The sequence below is a fragment of the Pygocentrus nattereri genome, chromosome 12 (assembly GCF_015220715.1).
Source record: "Pygocentrus nattereri isolate fPygNat1 chromosome 12, fPygNat1.pri, whole genome shotgun sequence".
In the NCBI taxonomy this organism is placed as follows: Eukaryota; Metazoa; Chordata; class Actinopteri; order Characiformes; family Serrasalmidae; genus Pygocentrus; species Pygocentrus nattereri.
In genome coordinates, this window is record NC_051222.1 from 40052183 (window position 1) to 40072720 (window position 20538).

At 40.7% G+C, this 20538-nt stretch overlaps 1 protein-coding gene across 1 annotated transcript in view; it reads right to left on the minus strand.

Annotated features, from left to right (window-relative positions):
- Positions 1-20538, minus strand: part of LOC108412867 (integrin alpha-M-like) — a 28274-nt gene that overhangs the window by 6201 nt on the left and 1535 nt on the right. Inside the window, exons 2-11 of the mRNA XM_037543363.1 lie at positions 16210-16360; positions 12726-12840; positions 12307-12437; positions 10036-10178; positions 8216-8366; positions 7941-8076; positions 7656-7735; positions 4803-4926; positions 4526-4668; positions 3739-3885 (exon numbers count right to left, since the gene is read on the minus strand). Of these exons, the coding sequence (XP_037399260.1) occupies positions 3739-3885; positions 4526-4668; positions 4803-4926; positions 7656-7735; positions 7941-8076; positions 8216-8366; positions 10036-10178; positions 12307-12437; positions 12726-12840; positions 16210-16360 (1321 nt within the window). The remainder of the gene's footprint in view (positions 1-3738; positions 3886-4525; positions 4669-4802; positions 4927-7655; positions 7736-7940; positions 8077-8215; positions 8367-10035; positions 10179-12306; positions 12438-12725; positions 12841-16209; positions 16361-20538) is intronic.

Consider the following 20538-nt stretch of genomic DNA (forward strand, 5'->3'; position numbering starts at 1 on the left):
ATTGTCTGAGATTTTAATATCCACTTTGACAATCCTCAAGACTTACTAAGTAAGGCATTTATATTTATTATAGACTCCATGAGATTCACCCAAATTATAAAAGGGCCCACAGACTACCTCAACCACACTCTAGACTTAATACTGACCTTTGGTGTAGACATAGATAACTTAGCCGTTCTCCCCCAGAGCACAGCCGTCTCAGACCATCACTTAATCTCATACAAAATCCAGTTTAGTGGTAATGTGTGTTCATCACCATGTTATCAGGTTAAGAGGACTATAACTTCCTCCACAGCTGGCAGCTTTATCAGAAACCTCCCGCAGTTATGAACTTCAGTCAGCTGTCCATCTGATCCTACTGAGTTAGATACTATGACCAAGTCCTTAGAGGATACTCTTCAATCTACTTTAGATAATGTGGCTCCATTAAAAAGCAAAATAGTACAGCAGTAAAAATTCGCCGTTTGGTATAACGGTCATAAACGGCCAGACAACTAGAGCGAAAATGGCGTCTGACTAAATTAGAAGTGTTCCAGTCCGCCTGGAAGGAGAGCCTATAGACTATAGAAGAGCTCTTACTGCAGCACGCTCAGCCTATCTCTCCTCTCTCATAGAAAACAATAAGAACAATCCCAGATTACTATTTAACACAATTTCTAAACTGACAGAGAACAAAAGAGTCACTGAACCCCAGATGCCATCAGCCTATAGCAGCAATGATTTTAAGAATTTCTTTAGTGATAAAATCGAAAAAATTAGGCCGAAAATTCAGAAACACAGTTAAACTCCACAAACCTGCTTGCTTATAATGCCAGTCTCGACACTGAGAATATTACAGTCACTGCAGAGAGGCTGGAATCATTTACATTACTTCAACAAAATGAACTAGTTAAATCGTTTCTTCCCCAAAACCATCTACCTGTATTTTGGACCCAATTCCTACAGGTCTACTCAAGGAAATCTTACCAGGAATAACCAAGCCTATTCTGTCAATAATAAACTCCTCTCTTAGCCTTGGATATATCCCAAAAACTTTTAAACTTGCAGCAATTAGACCGCTGATTAAGAAAGCTAACCTCGATCCCTGTGAACTGTCAAAGTATAGACCCATCTCAAATCTCCCCTTTATATATATAAGATCCTGGAAAAAGCGTGAGCAAAACAATTAAGCTCTTATTTGCTTAGGAATCATCTACATGAACAATTTCAGTCTGGTTTTAGGCCACATCACAGTACAGAAACAGCACCAGTAAAAACTGTGAATGATCTTCTATTATTCACGGACCAAGGAAATGTGTCGTTGTTAGTCCTCCTTGACCTTAGTGCAGCATTTGACACAACAGACCACTCTATCTTACTAGATAGACTAGAAAACCTTGTAGGGGTAACAGGAACAGCTCTTTACTGGTTAAGGTCCTACCTCACTGATCGCTATCAGTTCATTAATGTAAATGGTGAATCATCTGTCCTTGCAAAAGTATGGTGTTCCACAAGGCTCTGTTTTAGGACCTATATTATTCACAATATATATGCTGCAATTAGGCACCATTATCAGTAAACACGGCATAAATTTCCACTGCTATGCTGATGACACTCAGTTATATATATCAAGCAAACCGGATGATAAAATTAAACTTAGCAAGATTGAGGACTGTATAAAAGACATAAAAGGCTGGATGTCGAGTAACTTTCTGCTACTTAACTCAGATAAAACAGAGGTCCTGCTTCTGGGTTCAAAAGCAGCTAGAATCAAACTGTCAAACTTAACACTTAACAATTTCTCAGCTGCATCAAGCTCATCTGTTAAAATCTTGGTGTCATGATAGACCCTGATCTGTCCTTCGATGCACATATAACTAATATCACTAGAACAGCCTTCCTGCATCTCCGCAATATTGCTAAATTAAGAAATGCATGATCTCTACAGGACGCAGAAAAGCTAGTTCATGCATTTATTACTTCAAGGCTGGACACTGTAATGCCCTGCTGTCTGGATGGGATGCAAAAGCCTCAACAAGCTTCAGCTGGTCCAGAACGCTGCAGCCAGAGTCTCACAAGAACCAGAATGTTTGACCATATCAGCCCAGTTTTATCAGCCCTGCACTGGTTACCAGTTAAACTTCACATTGATTATAAAATCCTATTACTGACCTATAAAGCTCTAAACGGGCTCGCCCCTCAGTACCTGAGTGACCTTCTCTCCCACTATGAACCATCACGCCTACTTAGATCACAAGGTGCTGCTCACTACTGGTACCTAGAACTAATCAAGCTCCATCAGGGGGCGGAGCTTCTCATACAAAGCTCCCCCCAGCTTTGGAATAATCTTCCTGTTAATGTTCGGGAATCAGACACAGCCCCAATCTTTAAGTCTAGGCTAAAAACTTATTTGTACAGTCAAGCATTTGGTGACTAGTCTTCCCTGTCAGGTCTAGACCTGCTGGAGTCTCTGCTGCTCTGTTTTACTGTAATCTGTGGTCAGCCACTCTTTACAGTACTAACTCTGTTTTTTCTTCTCCTTTCTCTGCCGAGCTGATCAGCTGCCCATCCTGTGCGCCTGATGCTGTTGCGTCTTCTGCCTTGATTGGCTGCCGCTGCTCACCAGCCTTCTGGACTGGCTTGACCACCACTGAGCTTCTTGCTTTACATTCCTCACCCTCAGATGCTGCTGCTGCTACTAATCATAAACTAATCAAATTAACTGCTGCTTTCTTTTCTTTTCCCAGTTTGTACTATAATACTTTATACTAATAATGTTTGCTTTCCGGTGTGGACCGTAGTAGGATGGGTTCCCCTTCTGAGTCTTGGTTCCTCTCAAGGTTTCTTCCTCTTTAGGGAGTTTTTCCTTGGCACTGTCACCGGTGGCTTGCTCATGGGGGCTCGGACCCGGATTTTCTTTTCTTTTCTTTCTGTAATACTGGTTGTTCTGTAAAACTGCTTTGTGACAACAGCTGTTGTAAATATGCGCTATATGAATAAATATTTCTTGCTTGAAAAAAGGCAGCAGCAGCATTGAAACAAAATCCAGGCCATATGAGGAGTTTGACAAGGCCATAAAAAAAAGACTTGGCTTCAAGGAGGTTCTGGACAACCATCTGGCGAATCAGGAGCGGTCAGGATGGCTTCGCCCAAGCTGGACTTCGCAGGGGCAGAGAAACTATGACTTCAAATGAGGATATTGCTGGTCAGTGGGAGGAGCACTCACTAGGAGGAGTGAGGAGTCAGGACCAGAGTTCTCTGGCATGTCAGACTCCATTTCCCTGGTGGAGGTCACTGAAGTAGTTGGCAAGCTCCTCAGTGGCAAGGTACTGGGGGTGGATGAGATACGCCCAGAAATGCTTAAGGCTCAGAATGTTGTGGGTCTGTTGTAGCTGACGTGCCTTTACAATGTTTCATGGACCTCAGGAACAGTACCTTTGGACTGACAGACTGGGGTAGTTGTCCCTATTTTTAAGAAAGGGGATCAGAGGGTGTGTGCCAACTACCAGGGTATCACACTGCTCAGCCTCCATGGCAAAGTTTATGCCAAGGTGCTGGAAAAAAGGAAAGTCCAACTGATAATCGAACCTCAGACTGAGGAGAAACAATGTGGATTCTGAACCAGCTGTGGAACAATGGATCAGCTATACACACTCACACAGGCTGAGGGGCCATGTGTGACTGGCCTTTTACATGCTGAATACCTTTGATAGCATCTGATTGACTGCAGTGTAGCTGTAGAGGAAGTCTGTGCTGTACCTCTTTTGTGAGCCTGTAGACGTACATCCTGCCTTCTCTCCGCGGCTCAGCCTGGTAGTACAGAGGAGCTCCAACCACAAGAAAGTCAGTGTCACCATCCGAGTCCATGTCCAACAAACAGAGAGATGCACCAAAGTATGAGCCGACCTGCAGAGGGATTGTTTATGGTCCAGAATCAGCTGAGAGACAATTTGATATAAAAACAACACAAGAATAAGTGAAGGTTGAGTTCTTTTGAGTTACTGGCCTGTTCTCCTTTGACTCTGGTGGTGACATTGCATGTGTTAATAAGTAATAAGCTAATCAAAAAAGCTGAAAACATATTTAAAAATTACACCGTAGCCTCAATGACTAAAATTAATCTAGTCTTCAGTTTTCAGTTTCTCAAAAAACATCTGCAGCCACACATGAAAAGTTCAATCTTAGAATTTGTTTTTACATTTTTGTCATTTTTTACATTATTAAAATATTTTGAATCATCTTCAAAAGTGATTTGGGACCCAGTAAATATGCTGCAATAAAGTGCTTTGTCTCTTATTTAAAAGACTCTTCCTACATGGCATCTTTCACTTGTGGGGTACCACAAGGATCCATTTTAGGCCCAGTTTTGTTCTCTCTACATATGCCCTCGTTATAGTCTGTTTTTCTAAAATATACCATTTTGCACTTGTGCTGATGATTTGCAGCTAGTAATAACAGTTCCTGATGCCAGCTTAAAGAGACCAAGACTAAAACGATTGACTTATGACTCTAAATATAGATATAGCTTTTAGAGGTTGGTACTGGCCTGTTCTCCACTGACACTGGTGGTGACATCCCATGTGTTCTCAAATTTATTGAGGAGAGTCACCTGACCACTGTGATTGAGCCATGGAGCTCCAGAGAACAAAAGAGAGATCCCATTTTTCTGTCCAACTGCTACAGAGTAACCTAAATACATCCGAAATCATTAACATCTCTACACCTTGTCACAACAACAACAAAACAATAACATAAACACACAATAACCCAAGCAAACACAACTAAACAGCTAGTCAGTTGTAGATCTATTGTCTAATAAATACCCATATAATACTCATTCTTCAGCTTTGGGTCTTTGATTTCTCTGGTTCCATGTCCAGATCTCATAACTTCATAAAGCATTCCACTCTGTCCATTTGATTCAGCTGCACCCAAAACCAGAACATCCTGCAGTCCAGAGCCAAACAGGCATGTGTCAGAATCACAGCAGGAAAACTGCAGTTTACAGTATAAAAGCAGTAGATGTTTGTAGGTCATGTTGCTATATATGACTGAATTTTATGTCAGTACTAACATGTCATTGGCATAGAATGAATTTCAGTGGTAGCATTAGTAGGTAGTAGTAAAGAAGTCACACATATAAATCCATTCAAAATGGGCAATGTTTACATTTTATAATATATCAGAGTGGTGAGAAAAAAAATTGGTGTCAGAAAATAAAGGAATCAAAAGTGAATTGAAGCAGAAGGAGAGAGAACTCTATATACACAGCAGTTAACAATGTAAAACATATTCATCTTGATATACGGCAAAAAGTGTGACTTTCTGATCAACTCACTGAAAACACATTCTGTATGAAGATAAGCTAGCTATCCACACAATAAAATAAATCAAATGATAAGAATAAGAACATGTTTACAGTTTTACATAACATCCCAAACAAGTCAGCAAAACAGCCAAACTATGAAGCACATGAGTATCATGAAGAGAAAAAAACAAGATGGAGAATGTAAAGGCAAAACAAAGACAATAAAAGACAAAGAAAATACAAATGATCGAATGAATAAAACAAACAGGAAAAACGAGAGAATATACAGCAAGACTATGAGGTTACAGCAGAAGAGCAGTACTGAGTGAGGAGAACAGTTTTCAGTTCAGTTTTACAAGATGAAATCGATGAGCAGTCACGATTGTGATGGGGTGAAGAGTTCTAGAGCTGAGAGGCTGTAGCTCTACAGGACCTGCTAGCCCAAATATGCAGTTTAAACCAGGAGAACCAACAGCCCAGAGCCAGAAGACCTGAGTTCATGTGAGGGGTGTACGGATGAAGGAGCTGAGATAAGTATGGAGGTGCCAGACCATGTAGAGCTTTAAAATTAAACAAAATATCTTGTCTTTAATATGTGAAGTAATGAGAGGACACTGTAACCGGTATAAGACAGGTGTGATGTGCTCTGCTATTTGCAGGGAGAACCTTAAGAACAGAGTTACACAGAACAGTGTCTCAGCATCTTTTAACTTCAGCAGGAGTGAAAACGTGCAATACTGTGAAAATAAAACATGCAGGTTTGTTGAAGTGTGAAAGTAAGCTGTATTATTACAGGATTAACTGAGCAGGCTTAACAATAACTCCCTCATTATCTAGGATAAAGTTTGAAATTTTGGGGGGAAACTAGCACATCAGATTTTTGGCACTGAGTTGCTTCAGCTCAAACACACATTAAATCAGAGAATATGTTGATAAATTGGTAATGGATTTACTGCTAACATAAATCTGGGTGTCATCGGTGTAACAGTGAAAACTAAGACCATGCTGGTGGATGATTTGAACAAGTACAAGCATATAAACCAAGAAAAGGATGGGACCAAGAACAGAACCCTGGGGCACCCCTTGAGTAGTTAGAGCAGTAGAAGGTTTGTGTTTATAGTAATAAAATGCTGTCTATCAGTGAGGTAAGAGCTATACCACTGGAGTGCTCAGCCAGTAATGCCGACAGTTGTTGTGATTTATGTTGTGATTTACAGTATTGAAAGCAGCACTACTGTCAAGAAGAAGAATATTAAGGGCAACTATGTCAACAGTAGAAAGCATATCATTATCCTACTTTCAGCAGGACCATTTCACCCTTCGGCCCTACCACTTAGCCCTATCCATCGATTTGTGAGTTCACACCTAGGGGTAGGGTATCCTGATTTTGGTTGAGATAGAGGTATAGGGCAAACTGTTAGGGCTGCATAACAGAGGTTTTTCAGAGGCACACTCCAAACAGAGTGTTAGGAGAAAAAAAGACTAGATGTCTGTGACCAAAGAAACCCACATATGTGAGTATTTTCTTCATTAGAAAATCATGATAACTATTCTATTATCTTAGTTTATTGTTGTTTCAGTGTATTATCAATCTTTTCTTCATAAAAAAAGCATAAAGAATTTCTAGGAATATGTGGATGTCTCCATTGCTATCTAGCTAAAGTAATTAAACTGACTTCAGCTTCATATCATTGAAGAATTTGGGGTGGGCAACCAACAAGACAATGAATTGAGGGACACAGCTAACCAAACGAGTGGACAGTGGAAAGTAGGTTTACTTTGCAAGACACTACATCAGAACAAAAATTATAATGCTTATCTAGGCTCCTCAAGTGTTGAGACACAGTTAACTAGATTATAATCTACATCATCCAGTGCAGATTAGAGGCTTATCCTAAAACATAGTTGCCATTATAGCAAAACCTTTGAATGTGTTGACTATGTAAAATGATGTTACAGAAAATTTGAATGCCAGAGCATCTTATTGTTCTAATGAGAAACCTTTACAGTGATCAGCAAGCCATGATCAGGAAAGAAAATAGAAAAACACAGGTTCCACATCAGTAAAGAATTAAGACAAGGCTGCCCACTATCCCCATTCCTGTTCAACTTCTATTCAGGACACATAATAACAGAAGCAGGCCTCGAACCATCAAACCATTGATACCATCAATGTATAGTGCCATCAAGTTAAAAGATCATAATTTTGAACTACCAAGTTATATTTACATTTCAATTTAAATCACCATAAAATGATAGTACCACCAAATTCTGCACTATATGTATGAATCTTAGGTGTTAGTTTGTTTTCATTTCTGTGGATTTTAAAGATAGTTCAGTTCAAGGCACATTTGGAATGTGGTCCTACTTTATCATAGGCAGTGCTGAATCCAGTGTGACATAATTCCTTAGTCCATTTCCTCCTGAAGGCAGGAGAAGACTGAGCTCCTGAATGTAGAAAAACGTTTAGTTATGAAACCTGACATAAGCTGTTTTCAATAAACACTCTCACAGTATTTGAAGTCCTAGTATTCACAGCATTTAAAGTGCATCAGACAGTTCTGGCAAATGTTAAGACTTTAGTCTGAGATTAGCGTATATGCAAAATTCAGATCAGTGTTGGAATGTTCTGTATTTATGGATGTCCTGATACCTTCAATGTTATAGATCTCAGTTTGCAGAGTAGGTGAAAGTCCTTCCAGTTCACTGTAGTTTTCAATCTGGAAAGTGTTTTTATCTTTGGGCTCTGAGGCAAATATCCTGAGCTTTCTTATGTCTACATTTCCCACCTGTCAGAAACAAAACACAACTATGTTGTATTGGTGGAAAAGTATAAAGACAGAAGGATGGACAGACGGACAGTTTTACCCTCTCAATGAGTTAGTAATCTTTGTGTAATTGGCTACCATGATGCCTTAATCAACTCACCCCAATAACGAAGCGAGTGATCTGTTGATCGTCACACCTCTTTATAACAGCTCTAGTGTTAAAATCAGTAGAAGTTCCATCTGTGATGATGACCAGTGCTTTTGTCGCTTTAGGATCCGCCCCAGAAGAAATACTGTTGAAGAGATTTCGTCTGGAAAACAAACAGTGCTGTTTTAATAAAACCCATTTAGCATAAACACAAATAATCAGTGAACCAGCTTCATATATTAATTCACACAAGCTTTAATAATTCGTCACAAGTGATTAGCATTTTCACTCATCTAATGCTCTGGTCCCACTTAAATTAAGTGTCTCTAATAACTGTGTAGTTACATGTGAACAACAATATAACTACCAATGATTTAGTCATTGTTATAGGCAGAATACAGAAGTACACCTTGTGTAATTACACATGTGTATCAACTTCAGTTTTGCCTCATAATTAAACAAGTGTATATTAATGGTTATAACAGCCTACTCTCATGTAATTACACAGGGGTAATAACATAAGTGTAATTACATTGTAATCAGACTGGAATAGCAGTTGTTTTCAGACGTCTTCCAGCAGTAAAAAGAAGTGTATAATAACTGAGATTATGACATTATTTACACTGAATCTAACAGATTTACTAACATTTCCCAGCATTTATGTTGCTATTGCTGTGACACTGTAAATGGTTTGAGCTTTAAACCAGTCTGTAATGAGACAGAATAGCAGACACCCCCTTATATTAACATGTAGATTCTATAATTTCAAGTAAAGGTGCTGCATTTCCACCAAAGCAATGTCTGTATTACCCCTCCTTTATTACACAGTACCTACATAATAACTACACAGGAGCTGTCCACTTATTACAGAGTGTAATTTTAACACTAAACTACAGGAAAGTTCCTGTGTAGTTGTTATAAAGGTACAGTGTAATTACAGAATGGTATAATCAATGCGAATAGATTAGATCCCCTTGTGACAACACAGTAATTGCCCAGTAATTATGTAAAAATGTAATGTTATGTAAAACATACTTCTTTTAACTGGTGGAAAAGACATCTGATCTGTTTTCCATCAAAAAGATGCGCTTGTGCAATTACATGAGTCAAAACTGAAGTTCATGTGTAATTACATAGGCTGTACTTCTGTAATCCATCTATAACACAGACTAAATCGTCAGTAGCTACATTGTTGCATGTGTTATTCAGGTGTAACTACACAGTTATTAGAGACATTCAATATAAAGTGGGACCAATGCTCTCAATACAACTCATTTAAGACTTTGCAGATTAACCAATGGGTCTCAAACAGTTTTGTTTAATAAGGCAGTCATATTTAAGGAAAACGGTAGATTTGTCACGCCACCCTTTGGTTCTGTAGTACAGACGACTAGTCGTGTGACTCCAACTCCTAGAATCCTCCTGGAGATCATGCAAGATTTTCCACCAATCACAAACTGCTTCAGAGATCAGCTTCACCAGAAAACTGATCAGCCACATCTGTTCATCATTCCCAGACGGCTATATAGACTGTCTGCTCACTCAGACTTTTTATGGGGTGCACCAAGCCTTTTCTCCGTCCTGACCCTTTTGTTTGTATCTCTGGCGACGTTTTTATCTGTGTTCTTTTAGGTTTGGTTGCTGTGTTTATGCCCTTTGGATCTGACCTGTGTTTATGTCTTCACCATCCTCTGGATGTCCCTTCAGTTTTGTTATCGCTTGTCTCTGACTTTGACCCTGGCATGTTTTCTGACCACGCGTCTGACTCTTTGTGCAGTGCTATGAGATTAGTGCAGGATTTCCACTAAACATTTACTAAACAGATTACTTACAGAACATAGTCAATAGCCTGGTGGGTGTTGGTGAGCTCCTTCATATGCTCCTCTTCATAAAGCTTTTTCAGAGCTGTTCCATCCATGTAATCACTAAAGGTGAAAATGGTCCGGGGAACTGCAGAAAACTGGACAGCAGCAAACTAAACATAGACAGACAAGAAATAGACTCATTAAAGTACCATTTGTCTTCTTTCTGCTGCTCCACATTGGCAAAGACCTTAAATGTTTAAGGGAATATGTGCTTGTACTCTTATCCCACCTAGAATCCAAACACCTGGCACAACTAAACTTAGAAAAATCAACTGCTAGAAATCATATTAGAAACATTTCGCTTTGCTGCATGTAATCTCAGTGTCTCTGAACTCCCTGGTAATGTATCAGCCCCTGTTCACATAAGAGTCTTCCCAATAATTTCCCAAGTATTGTATTTATACTCCAGAAGGTATTTTGCCTCATTGTATTTATTGGGATTTTGGCTTTGGCATGTGTTCGTATGCATGTGTGAAAGGGCTTTATATTGTTTCAGACTATTATCAAATCAAATCAAATCAAATTTATTTGTATAGCACTTTTTACAACGGATGTTGTCACAAAGCAGCTTTACAGAATTTCAGAAAAGACAAAGTTTCAACAGTACTGTAAGAATGTACAGAATGTACAGAAACCCCCCAGTGGGCAAGCCGGGGGCAACAGTGGCAAGGAAAAACTCCCTCAGAACTGAGGAAGAAACCTTGGGAGGAACCAGGCTCACCAGGGGGGACCCGTCCTCCTCTGGTCAAACTACCTACAAGTGATTATACTACTAATATTATCAGCAGTAATATTGATATTAGGAATATCTAGGAGTCTATGAGAACATCAGCGTAGGGTGGGCAGCTCATCCAAGGTAGTTGGTGGTAGCTGAGGCGTGGGCAGCTGGTCTGAAGTGGGTAGCAGGGGGGCTCGGCAGTCAGTCGTCCTTCAGTGTCCAGCCGGACATGTGGGCGGTTGTATTATCTTTAATTTTGTTCTCATCATAGGCATTTTAAGACTTTCTAAGCTGCTCCTCCACCTGGGTCATGGAGGAGCTGGAGCCTATCCCAGTGGTCATTGGGCTGAAGGCAGAACACACCTATGACAAGTCGCCAGTCCATCACAGGGCAGACAGACACACACATTCACGCCTAGGGGCAGTTTAGCATGTCCAATTGGCCTGACTGCATGTCTTTGGACTGTGGGGGGAAACTGACACAGACACGGGGAGAACATCCAAACTCCACACAGAAAAGACCCTGATCACCCGGCTGGGGAATCGAACCCAGGCACTTCTTGCTGTGATGCCGCTACACACTGCACCACTGTGCTGCCTGTGGACAGTTCAGCATGGTCAAAATACTGTTAAATTAACTATGAAATTCTGTGAAGCATAAGGGCTCATGAACAATGTTGGACAGTAATCCATTCCAAACGGTTAATTACGATTGATTACTTATTACTTGCTCAAAAGGTAATCTCAATATTCATTACTTCACTTCTGTTTTACTCTCTAAAACACAAACACATGTGGTTACGTGAGGTTTGGCACAGAGAACATTATCCATCAGTTCCCTATTAGCATGATTAGATGCTTTACAGCATTTAAATTTAGAACAGCACTGCTGTCATACAGTCAGTGCTACAAATGCAAGTACAAGGTACATCAGTATTGAAGGAAGTTCTGCATTATAGTTACCCCAACATTCGTCATCAGCTCCTTTTACTGCTACAGTGATGTATTAAATGCTTACTATACTCAATCATCTGATTCTGCCAAAAAAATAGCCATTTACTATCATAATTTAATCCTGTCCTCTGCCCAATGACCGCTGGAATAGGCAGCAGCAACCCCCCCCCCCCCCCCCCCCCCCCAGCAACCCAGAAGGATAAGCTGTTTAGAAAATAAAAAAAGAAATGAAATTTCCATGTGACACCTCTACATTAAACACTGTGAATAACTAATTAAAAACACTGTCAATTCAAACAAATCTTACAAATTATTAAGATACATGAGCCAACATGTTTAAAACAGCAATAACTGATAATGAACCTTAGCTAATTAGTACAATGTTACCATCATGGCACCACAACTCCAGTTTAGAGTCAATGTTAGTTTGTGTGTTACCATATGGAACTGGTAACGCTTCTAACAAGAACAAAAAGATTGGTGACCATAACTCTAAACATGAAACTTTAAAAGTTTAAAATAGTATGAAAATTGAAAAGAGAAAGGTGAAAATAGTTGTAGTTTACCTGAATCCATGAGTTTTTAAGTTGCCTCATAATATACGAGATGAACTCTTTGTTCATGTTAAAATCCCTAGTTTTCATGCTGGAGGAGGCGTCGATCAGGAAGACCACGTTCACCGCTGTGTTTGGGCACTCTGCAGACATACACATGTGATTCGTTTTTACCCCACACATCTTCTATCTGTCTCTCATCCTGGAGTACCCCCTGTCCTGCACATTTCCCCCCTGATCCCAGCTCCAGTTTTTCTAACTAATGAGTGGGAAGAAAAACAGCCTGTTTAATTCTGCCAGATAAAAATGAATTGTGATTAACCCACTTAAAAATATTTGAAGGCACCATCATGGTAAAAAACTATGTGCTATGACTCACTGTCATCCTGACTTCAGGCACCACTCAGAGAGCAAGAAAGAACTGCTGGTACCTTGGAAAGTGACCTTGTCCTTAGCAATGAGCTCCAGTTGACTGTTGAAGTGGTAGCAGGTGTTGATCAGAAACAAGTTTCCTTCACAGTCTGGAGCGAGACTGGGACTGCAGCTCTAAATCACAGCCACAGGGGTCAAACAGGTAAAAGTGACCTGATTAACAACAGAAGGTGTATGCAATTACACAATTATGACCTTACAGCATTTAAGCAGTTGCTAGGCGGTTGCTGTAGTGTCTTAGGTGGTTGCTAGGTGGTTTGTTGTGGTTGCCTAGCAATTGTTGGGCAGTTGGACACCTAGCCTATTAACTGCTTAGCAATGAGCTTGGACAGCTTAGCAGCTGTTTAGCAACTGCTTAGTAAACACCTAGGACACCATAGCAATCATCTAGCAACTGTTTAGCAATATCCTAGCAACTGCTTAGCAACTGAAGTAGTAGCCATAGCAACCACCTTGCAACTGCTTAGTAACCACCTAGGACACCATAGCAATCTAGCAACTGTTTAGCAACTACCTAGGACACCACAGCAACCACCTAGTAACTGTTCAGCAACCACCTAGGACATCATAGCAATCATCTTGCAACTGTTTAGCAACCATCTAGCAACTGCTTAGCAACTGTGATGGGCACCATAGCAACCGCCTAGAAACTGCTTACTAACCACCTGGGACACCATAGCTATCTAGCAACTGTTTAGCAACCACCTAGGACACCATAGCAACCACCTAGCAACTGTTCAGCAACCACCTAGGACACCATAGCAATCATCTAGCAACTGTTTAGCAACCACCTAGAAACTGCTTAGCAACTGTGCTGGGCACCATAGCAACCACCTAGAAACTGCTTAGCAACTGCGCTGGTCACCATAGCAACCACCTAGAAACTGCTTAGCAACCACCTAGGACACCATAGCAATCATCTAGCAACTGTTTAACAACTGCCTATTAACTGCTTAGCAACCATGTCAAGTGTCTACAGTGTTCAGCTACACAGCGAAGATTTGTTCATGTTTATAGCTCACAGTAAGACACACAGTGTCCTAAAGCACACTTACAAGACTACACCACCTTAATGAAGACCTGGGTGCAATTTCATGTTTTTAGGATGAATTTACATCAAAGATTTGATTAAATCCAAAGGATAAATCTCAAAATATTACACAGAAATCATATCCACATTAAAGTTTTACATCATTCCTTCAAAATGATACTTTTCTGTTCTGAGTAAGAGATCAAAGCAGTACCTCCTCACCTGCCTGATCAGCCCACCCATATATTTTCACACCCTTCCAAAATAGCAGTCCTGAACCAGCACCGCTACAGCAGCTCATATCAGCGTGGAAATGAACTCAAAAACAATTCAAACATTGCCTGTAATAAACTTACAACCCTCCTACAGTCAGTCGGGCTTCCGTTAAATAATGTGTGAAGTATTTCTGGGTTTTACTCAACACTTAATTTGAACATATGAAAAACCTGTTTGACGTCTATCAGCAAACAGAAAACAGAATTCAATTCTGCAATGAATCCAGATGGGAGATAAAACCCAAAGATGAATCTGTTTCTAAATTCTATATGAAGGTTGAGTTCTACATCTTTTAGTTCTACACTTACAGTCAGGCCAGATGAAGGGGTGAACCTCACTGCCATGGACATCCCAAAGAACTGGGCATCGTCAAAATCTGTTAATCAATAAAGCTGATTAGACTAATGTAACCATTATTATATAGGAAATACTATAATGCATTAACTGGCCTAGAGACATGGCTATAGCCAAGTAAATTAGCTTAGTTTTTCTAGCAAAAGTGATGCTGCATGTTGAGTTACTGTCATGGGCTGGAGGTTAGGGATCCAGCCTCGTGACCGGAAGGTCGCTGGTTTGATCCCCAGAGCCGACAGCACGTGACTGAGGTGTCCTTGAGCAAGACACCTAACCCCCAACTGCTCCCCGGGCGCCGTGGATAGGGCTGCCCACTGCTCCAGGCAAGTGTGCTCACTGCCCCCTATTGTGTGTGTGTTCACTCACTAGTGTATGTGGTGTTTCACTTCACGATGGGTTAAATGCGGAGGTGGAATTTCCCCACGGTGGGACTAATAAGGATCTCTTAATCTTACTGTAATGTCATGCTATGCCACTTCCAGTCACTAGGGGGAGACAAGGCACCACAAAGTAATAATTAGGGCTGAGCAGTAACAGATGTGGGCACCCTATTTAAGATGCTCACATGCTGCTTTCTGCTGAGTCTTGAGTACATGCTGCTATGTGCATGTCTCAGACTAAGCCAGTAATTTTGGTATTAGTTTCTTTCTCAAGTTCTGGCCTCTTGAGTCTCTCAGCATAAGTATTAAAAAAAACTTGAGTGCCCTTTGGGTAACAGCATTCCCCTTTAGCTTTTTGAAACTCCTTTTAGTTTTAGAAATTTAGAAATTGCTGCTTTGGCTTTTCTATTGTTTGGCCTCATACCCCCCCCAGGTATTTGAACAAGGGAACTGCCTGTTTGATTCGCAGTCATGGTAAAACAGCCATCACACTACAGTTACATTGTCATGGAAAAACCGTGTTCATGTGTTTCTTATTTAATATATTAACCAATTATTACTTTTTTTATGAAAACCAATCATTTAAACTTGAAATGCACTGAGGGACAGGTTCATTTTCAATTTCTGAACAAATTCCTTGTGTCTGATGACCATAGATCACTGGCAGCGACCTTCCAATGACATTTATTTCAATTATTACTGTTAACATGCAGTTGCTGTTGCAGTTATTATACAATTACTCTAAATACACAATACTATTGTTAATTATTAATAGTAAAGTCTTATGCATCTGAGCTTTTTGTTTTAAACCATTTACCTTGGCAAAAATATTATTCTGTAATTGTAAAATCACATGTCATCAGATTAAATCTAAATAAGGAGAAATGTAGTAAAAAGTTATACAAGCTATGAGGTGAGGCAGCCTGAGCCCCTGGATGTAGAAAATCATGTTTTATTAAGAAACCTGACACCAGTTATTATTATTACAAAATACCCAAAGAACATTTGACTTTAGTCCTACTATTTACAGCAGGACTACTATGTATGTCTGACAGTTCTGGCAAATGCTAAGACTTCAGTCTGAGACTAGAAAAAAAATTCAGATCAGTGCTGGAATGTTCTGTATTTATGCATCTCCTGACACCTTCAATGTTGTAGATCTTAGTTTGCAGAGTAGGTGAAAGTCCTTCCAGTTCACTGTAGTTTTCAATCAGGAAAGTGTTTTTATCTTTGGGCTCTGAGGCAAATATCCTGAGCTTTCTAATGTCTACATTTCCCACCTGTCAGAAAGAAAATAAAAAAAAACTCTTTAATTTATGTTGTAGTGGTGAGAAGATGTACAGATATAAAGATGGACAGATAAACACTGATGGACAGTTTTACACTGTCACTGAGTTAGTGGGCATTGTGTGATTGGCTGGCGTGCTTCTTTAACGAACTCACCCCGATAACGAAGCGAGTGATCTGTTGATATTCACACCTCTTTATAACATCTTTAGTGTTAAAATCAGTAGGGGTTCCATCTGTGATGATGACCAGAACTTTTAAAGCTTCAGGATCCGCCCCAGAAGAAACATTATTAAAGAGGCTTGCTCTGAAAACACAAACAGCGCTGTTTTAATAAAACCCATGTACTGGAGCACATATTATTCTACATCTATGACACAGCTTCATATAGTTTAGTTTATGTGTACACATACATAGAGAAGCACAGGTGCATTCACACCTTAGTACATGTAATTCAAGTATCTTCAGCTGTGCTTCTGAAGAGACTGGAGATAAAATCAAGGGGAAAGAGGATAACTTAGAAAACGTCTTGCACTGTTGTTAATCCTGCTGGCTTCAGCTTCTGTAGCAGAAATATCTCTGCCTTCTGATGCAATTGTAACCCTGTAGAAATGAGCATCTTCTGCTGAGCCATTCTGTAGAGCCTGTGCATTGACTCCTCCCACGTCCCCCCCCCCCCCCCCACTCCCTACCTTGCACTCTTCCAGAGTGAGTGTGTGTTCTGAGCTCGTGCAGAGTCGCCATTTTCTAGAGCCGATTAAAAGTTAAAAATGCTGTTAAACCTTCCAAAAGGGACATAAAGAACCCTTATTTCAGTGTTTTCCAGTGTATATGAGCCGTGAGTTGGATAAACTCTCGTCTGTGCTGCTCTATTGTGAAGAGAAACTCCGGTGAGTTCTGATAGTGCCAGATAAAGAGAGATTATGAGTGATAAAGTGTATATTTCTGTGTTATAAAAAGTTTAAAATGTTGATAACAGAGTTAAGAGGTTATTATAACAATCGGAGTATCAGATGTGTGAGTTATAAGATGTTAAGGAGTTCGTTTAACTGAGTTGCAGGCTAACTCAGGTTCAATCCCCGGCATCTCCACGAGGACGCACTTGGGGCAGTCATGGGCTGGAGGTTAGGGATCTGGCCCTGTGACCGGAAGGTTGTCGGTTCGATCCCCAGCGCCGACAGTCCACGACTGAAGTGCCCTTGAGCAAGACACCTAACCCCCAATTGCTCCCCGGGCGCCGTGGATAGGGCTGCCCACCGCTCCGGGCAAGTGTGCTCACTGCCCCCTAGTGTGTGTGTTCACTATGTGTGTATGTGGTGTTTCACTTGCATGGATGGGTTAAATGCGGAGATGGAATTTCCCCGGTTGTGGGATTAAAACAGTATCACTTAATTTAACTTAACAGGCGGAGGCTAGTAGCGATTAGCATTAGCGATTGGTTTAGATGTGTAAATATACGATATAAAGTGTAAAATACTGCTGTTTATTGAGTCAGAGTCGAGTTGAGATTCATATGGTTTCCATACAGTTTTACTGAAGTTAGTACTGTGTCGTACATGTCCCAGAATGCGGTGCGAGTGACGTCAGCTGCGTGAGCACACAAGCAGCAGCGCTGAGAGAGAGAGAGAGAGACAGACCCCAGATAAGAGGAGCAAACCTTTGACACACGCACGCACATAAAAAACACACCAGCCTACCCGGGTAGTGAAGATAAACACACACCAGCCTACCCGGGTAGTGAAGATCAAAACACACCAGCCTACCCGGGTAGTGAAGATAAAACACACCAGCCTACCCGGGTAGTGAAGATCAAAACACACCAGCCTACCCGGGTAGTGAAGATAAAACACACCAGCCTACCCGGGTAGTGAAGATCAAAACACACCAGCCTACCCGGGTAGTGAAGATCAAAACACACCGGCCTACCTGGGTAGTGAAGATCAAAACACACCGGCCTACCCGGGTAGTGAAGATCAAAACACACCGGCCTACCCGGGTAGTGAAGATCAAAACACACCGGCCTACCCGGGTAGTGAAGATAAACACACACCGGCCTACCCGGGTAGTGAAGATCAAAACACACCGGCCTACCCGGGTAGTGAAGATCAAAACACACCGGCCTACCCGGGTAGTGAAGATCAAAACACACCAGCCTACCCGGGTAGTGAAGATCAAAACACACCAGCCTACCTGGGTAGTGAAGATCAAAACACACCAGCCTACCCGGGTAGTGAAGATAAACACACACCAGCCTACCTGGGTAGTGAAGATCAAAACACACCAGCCTACCCGGGTAGTGAAGATCAAAACACACCAGCCTACCCGGGTAGTGAAGATCAAAACACACCAGCCTACCCGGGTAGTGAAGATAAACACACACCGGCCTACCCGGATAGTGAAGATCAAAACACACCGGCCTACCCGGGTAGTGAAGATCAAAACACACCGGCCTACCCGGGTAGTGAAGATCAAAACACACCGGCCTACCCGGGTAGTGAAGATCAAAACACACCGGCCTACCCGGGTAGTGAAGATCAAAACACACCGGCCTACCCGGGTAGTGAAGATCAAAACACACCGGCCTACCCGGGTAGTGAAGTTAAAAACACACCAGCCTACCCGGGTAGTGAAGTTAAAAACACACCAGCCTACCCGGGTAGTGAAGATCAAAACACACCAGCCTGCCCGGGTAGTGAAGATAAAAACACACCAGCCTGCCCGGGTAGTGAAGATATCTTTGTATCTTTACCTCAATACTTTGTGTTTTATTGCAGTTCTGTCCAAGCCCTCCTCTTAGCGTACCTAGAACAAGATTTGTACTGGTCCAACCCCTGAGATTTAACACTCAGAAAATCTATGGGTTTCATTTCCCCATAGTGAGAGCCATGGTGATATACTGTTACACAAAGACTGTGAATTAGCTAATGTAGTTACTGCGTTACGTATACGCGTGCTACACAATGCATTTATCTAAGAGGTTAAAATCCACCCAAGTACGGTCAGTGAAACTAAACGAAATCAGTTTTCAAACACACACTTCTGTCCGACTGTTCCCTCAGGCTGGGAATAAAGAGGTGTTTCAAAAGAGAGCGCTGAAATAATCCCTTATTACCTCTAAATTCGTATCATGTAAAAGTAATCAGATATCATTTTTTTTGTACTTTTTATTTGTTTTGTATTGATTTATTTACTTTTTATCATTCCTTTCATTCTTTTTTATTTCTATTCATTCTTCTTTTGCTTTATTTTATTTTTGTCAATCTATTGTTTTACATCTTCTTTCTGTTTTTATTTCATTAACTTGTGTTTTATTCATTTTATCCTTATCTGATCAGTTATTTGATAATTGTAGTTTTAACAATTTATTGATTTAAGGGTTTATTTGAATGTTCTTTTTATTTACTTCTATGATTTGATTATAACATTCGATTTCTTTCTTTCTTTTTGTTTTTACTGTACAACATCTCAATCCCTGATTCCTGTATTACTCGGCTAGATTGTAAATGAGGGTCTCCGTTAGTGTATTCTGAGTTTAAATTAAGGTTGATTGATATTGCTTAAATTAGTAATTACTCATTGTTCTGACAGTACTGTGAGTATGGTTAATAGTATTGATACTTACATTTATAGCATTTGGCTGACGCTCTTATCCAGAACAATTTACAATTTGATCATTTTACACAGGAAGGCGAAGGTGGTGTTGGGAGTCTTGCCCAAGTACTCTTATTGGTATAGTGTAGGGTGTTTGCCCAGGTGGGGATTGAACCCCAGTCTACAGCGTAGAAGGCAGAGGTGTTAACCGCTACACTAACCAACCACACCTCATACTGTATTGTTACCATCCACAGACACAGGTTATTGCTTACTAACTGTGCTGTTTTTACAGCAGGGTATTGTTTACGTACAGCACCTCTGAACTGTTCCAGTTCTTATTTACAGAATATACAGGTCTGCAGACACATAACGTTTGTCTGTCAGCTCTGTCTTTGAGCTGGCTCTTTTTGACGTATCTCCTAGTTCTGTTCCCTTTTTTATTGGTTTCCTGCTTGACCCTAACCCTGCCCCTTTGCCAAACCCCTCCCCTTTACCTTTTCGGATTCTGATATTTTTTAGAGAGCAGATTACTCACAGAACATAGTCAATAGCCTGGTGGGTGTTTGTGAGATGCTTCATATGCTCCTCTTCATCAAGCTTTTTCTTAGCTGTGCCGTCCATGTAATCATTAAAGGTGAAAACGATCCGGGGAACTAAAGAAAACTGGACAGCAGCAAACTAAACACAGACAGACAAGAAACAGACTCATTAAAGTACCATTTGTCTGCTTGTAACGAACAATAAACTACTCACTTTATTGTTCTAACACTCAAAAATGATGCTGTTAGTTTTACTGAGCATGAAATGTGTAACTACTGCTAAATACTGCTGGTCTACAACTACCTCACGCTGCCTCAAACATTTGAGTAAAAATAACCTCCTGTGACTTTA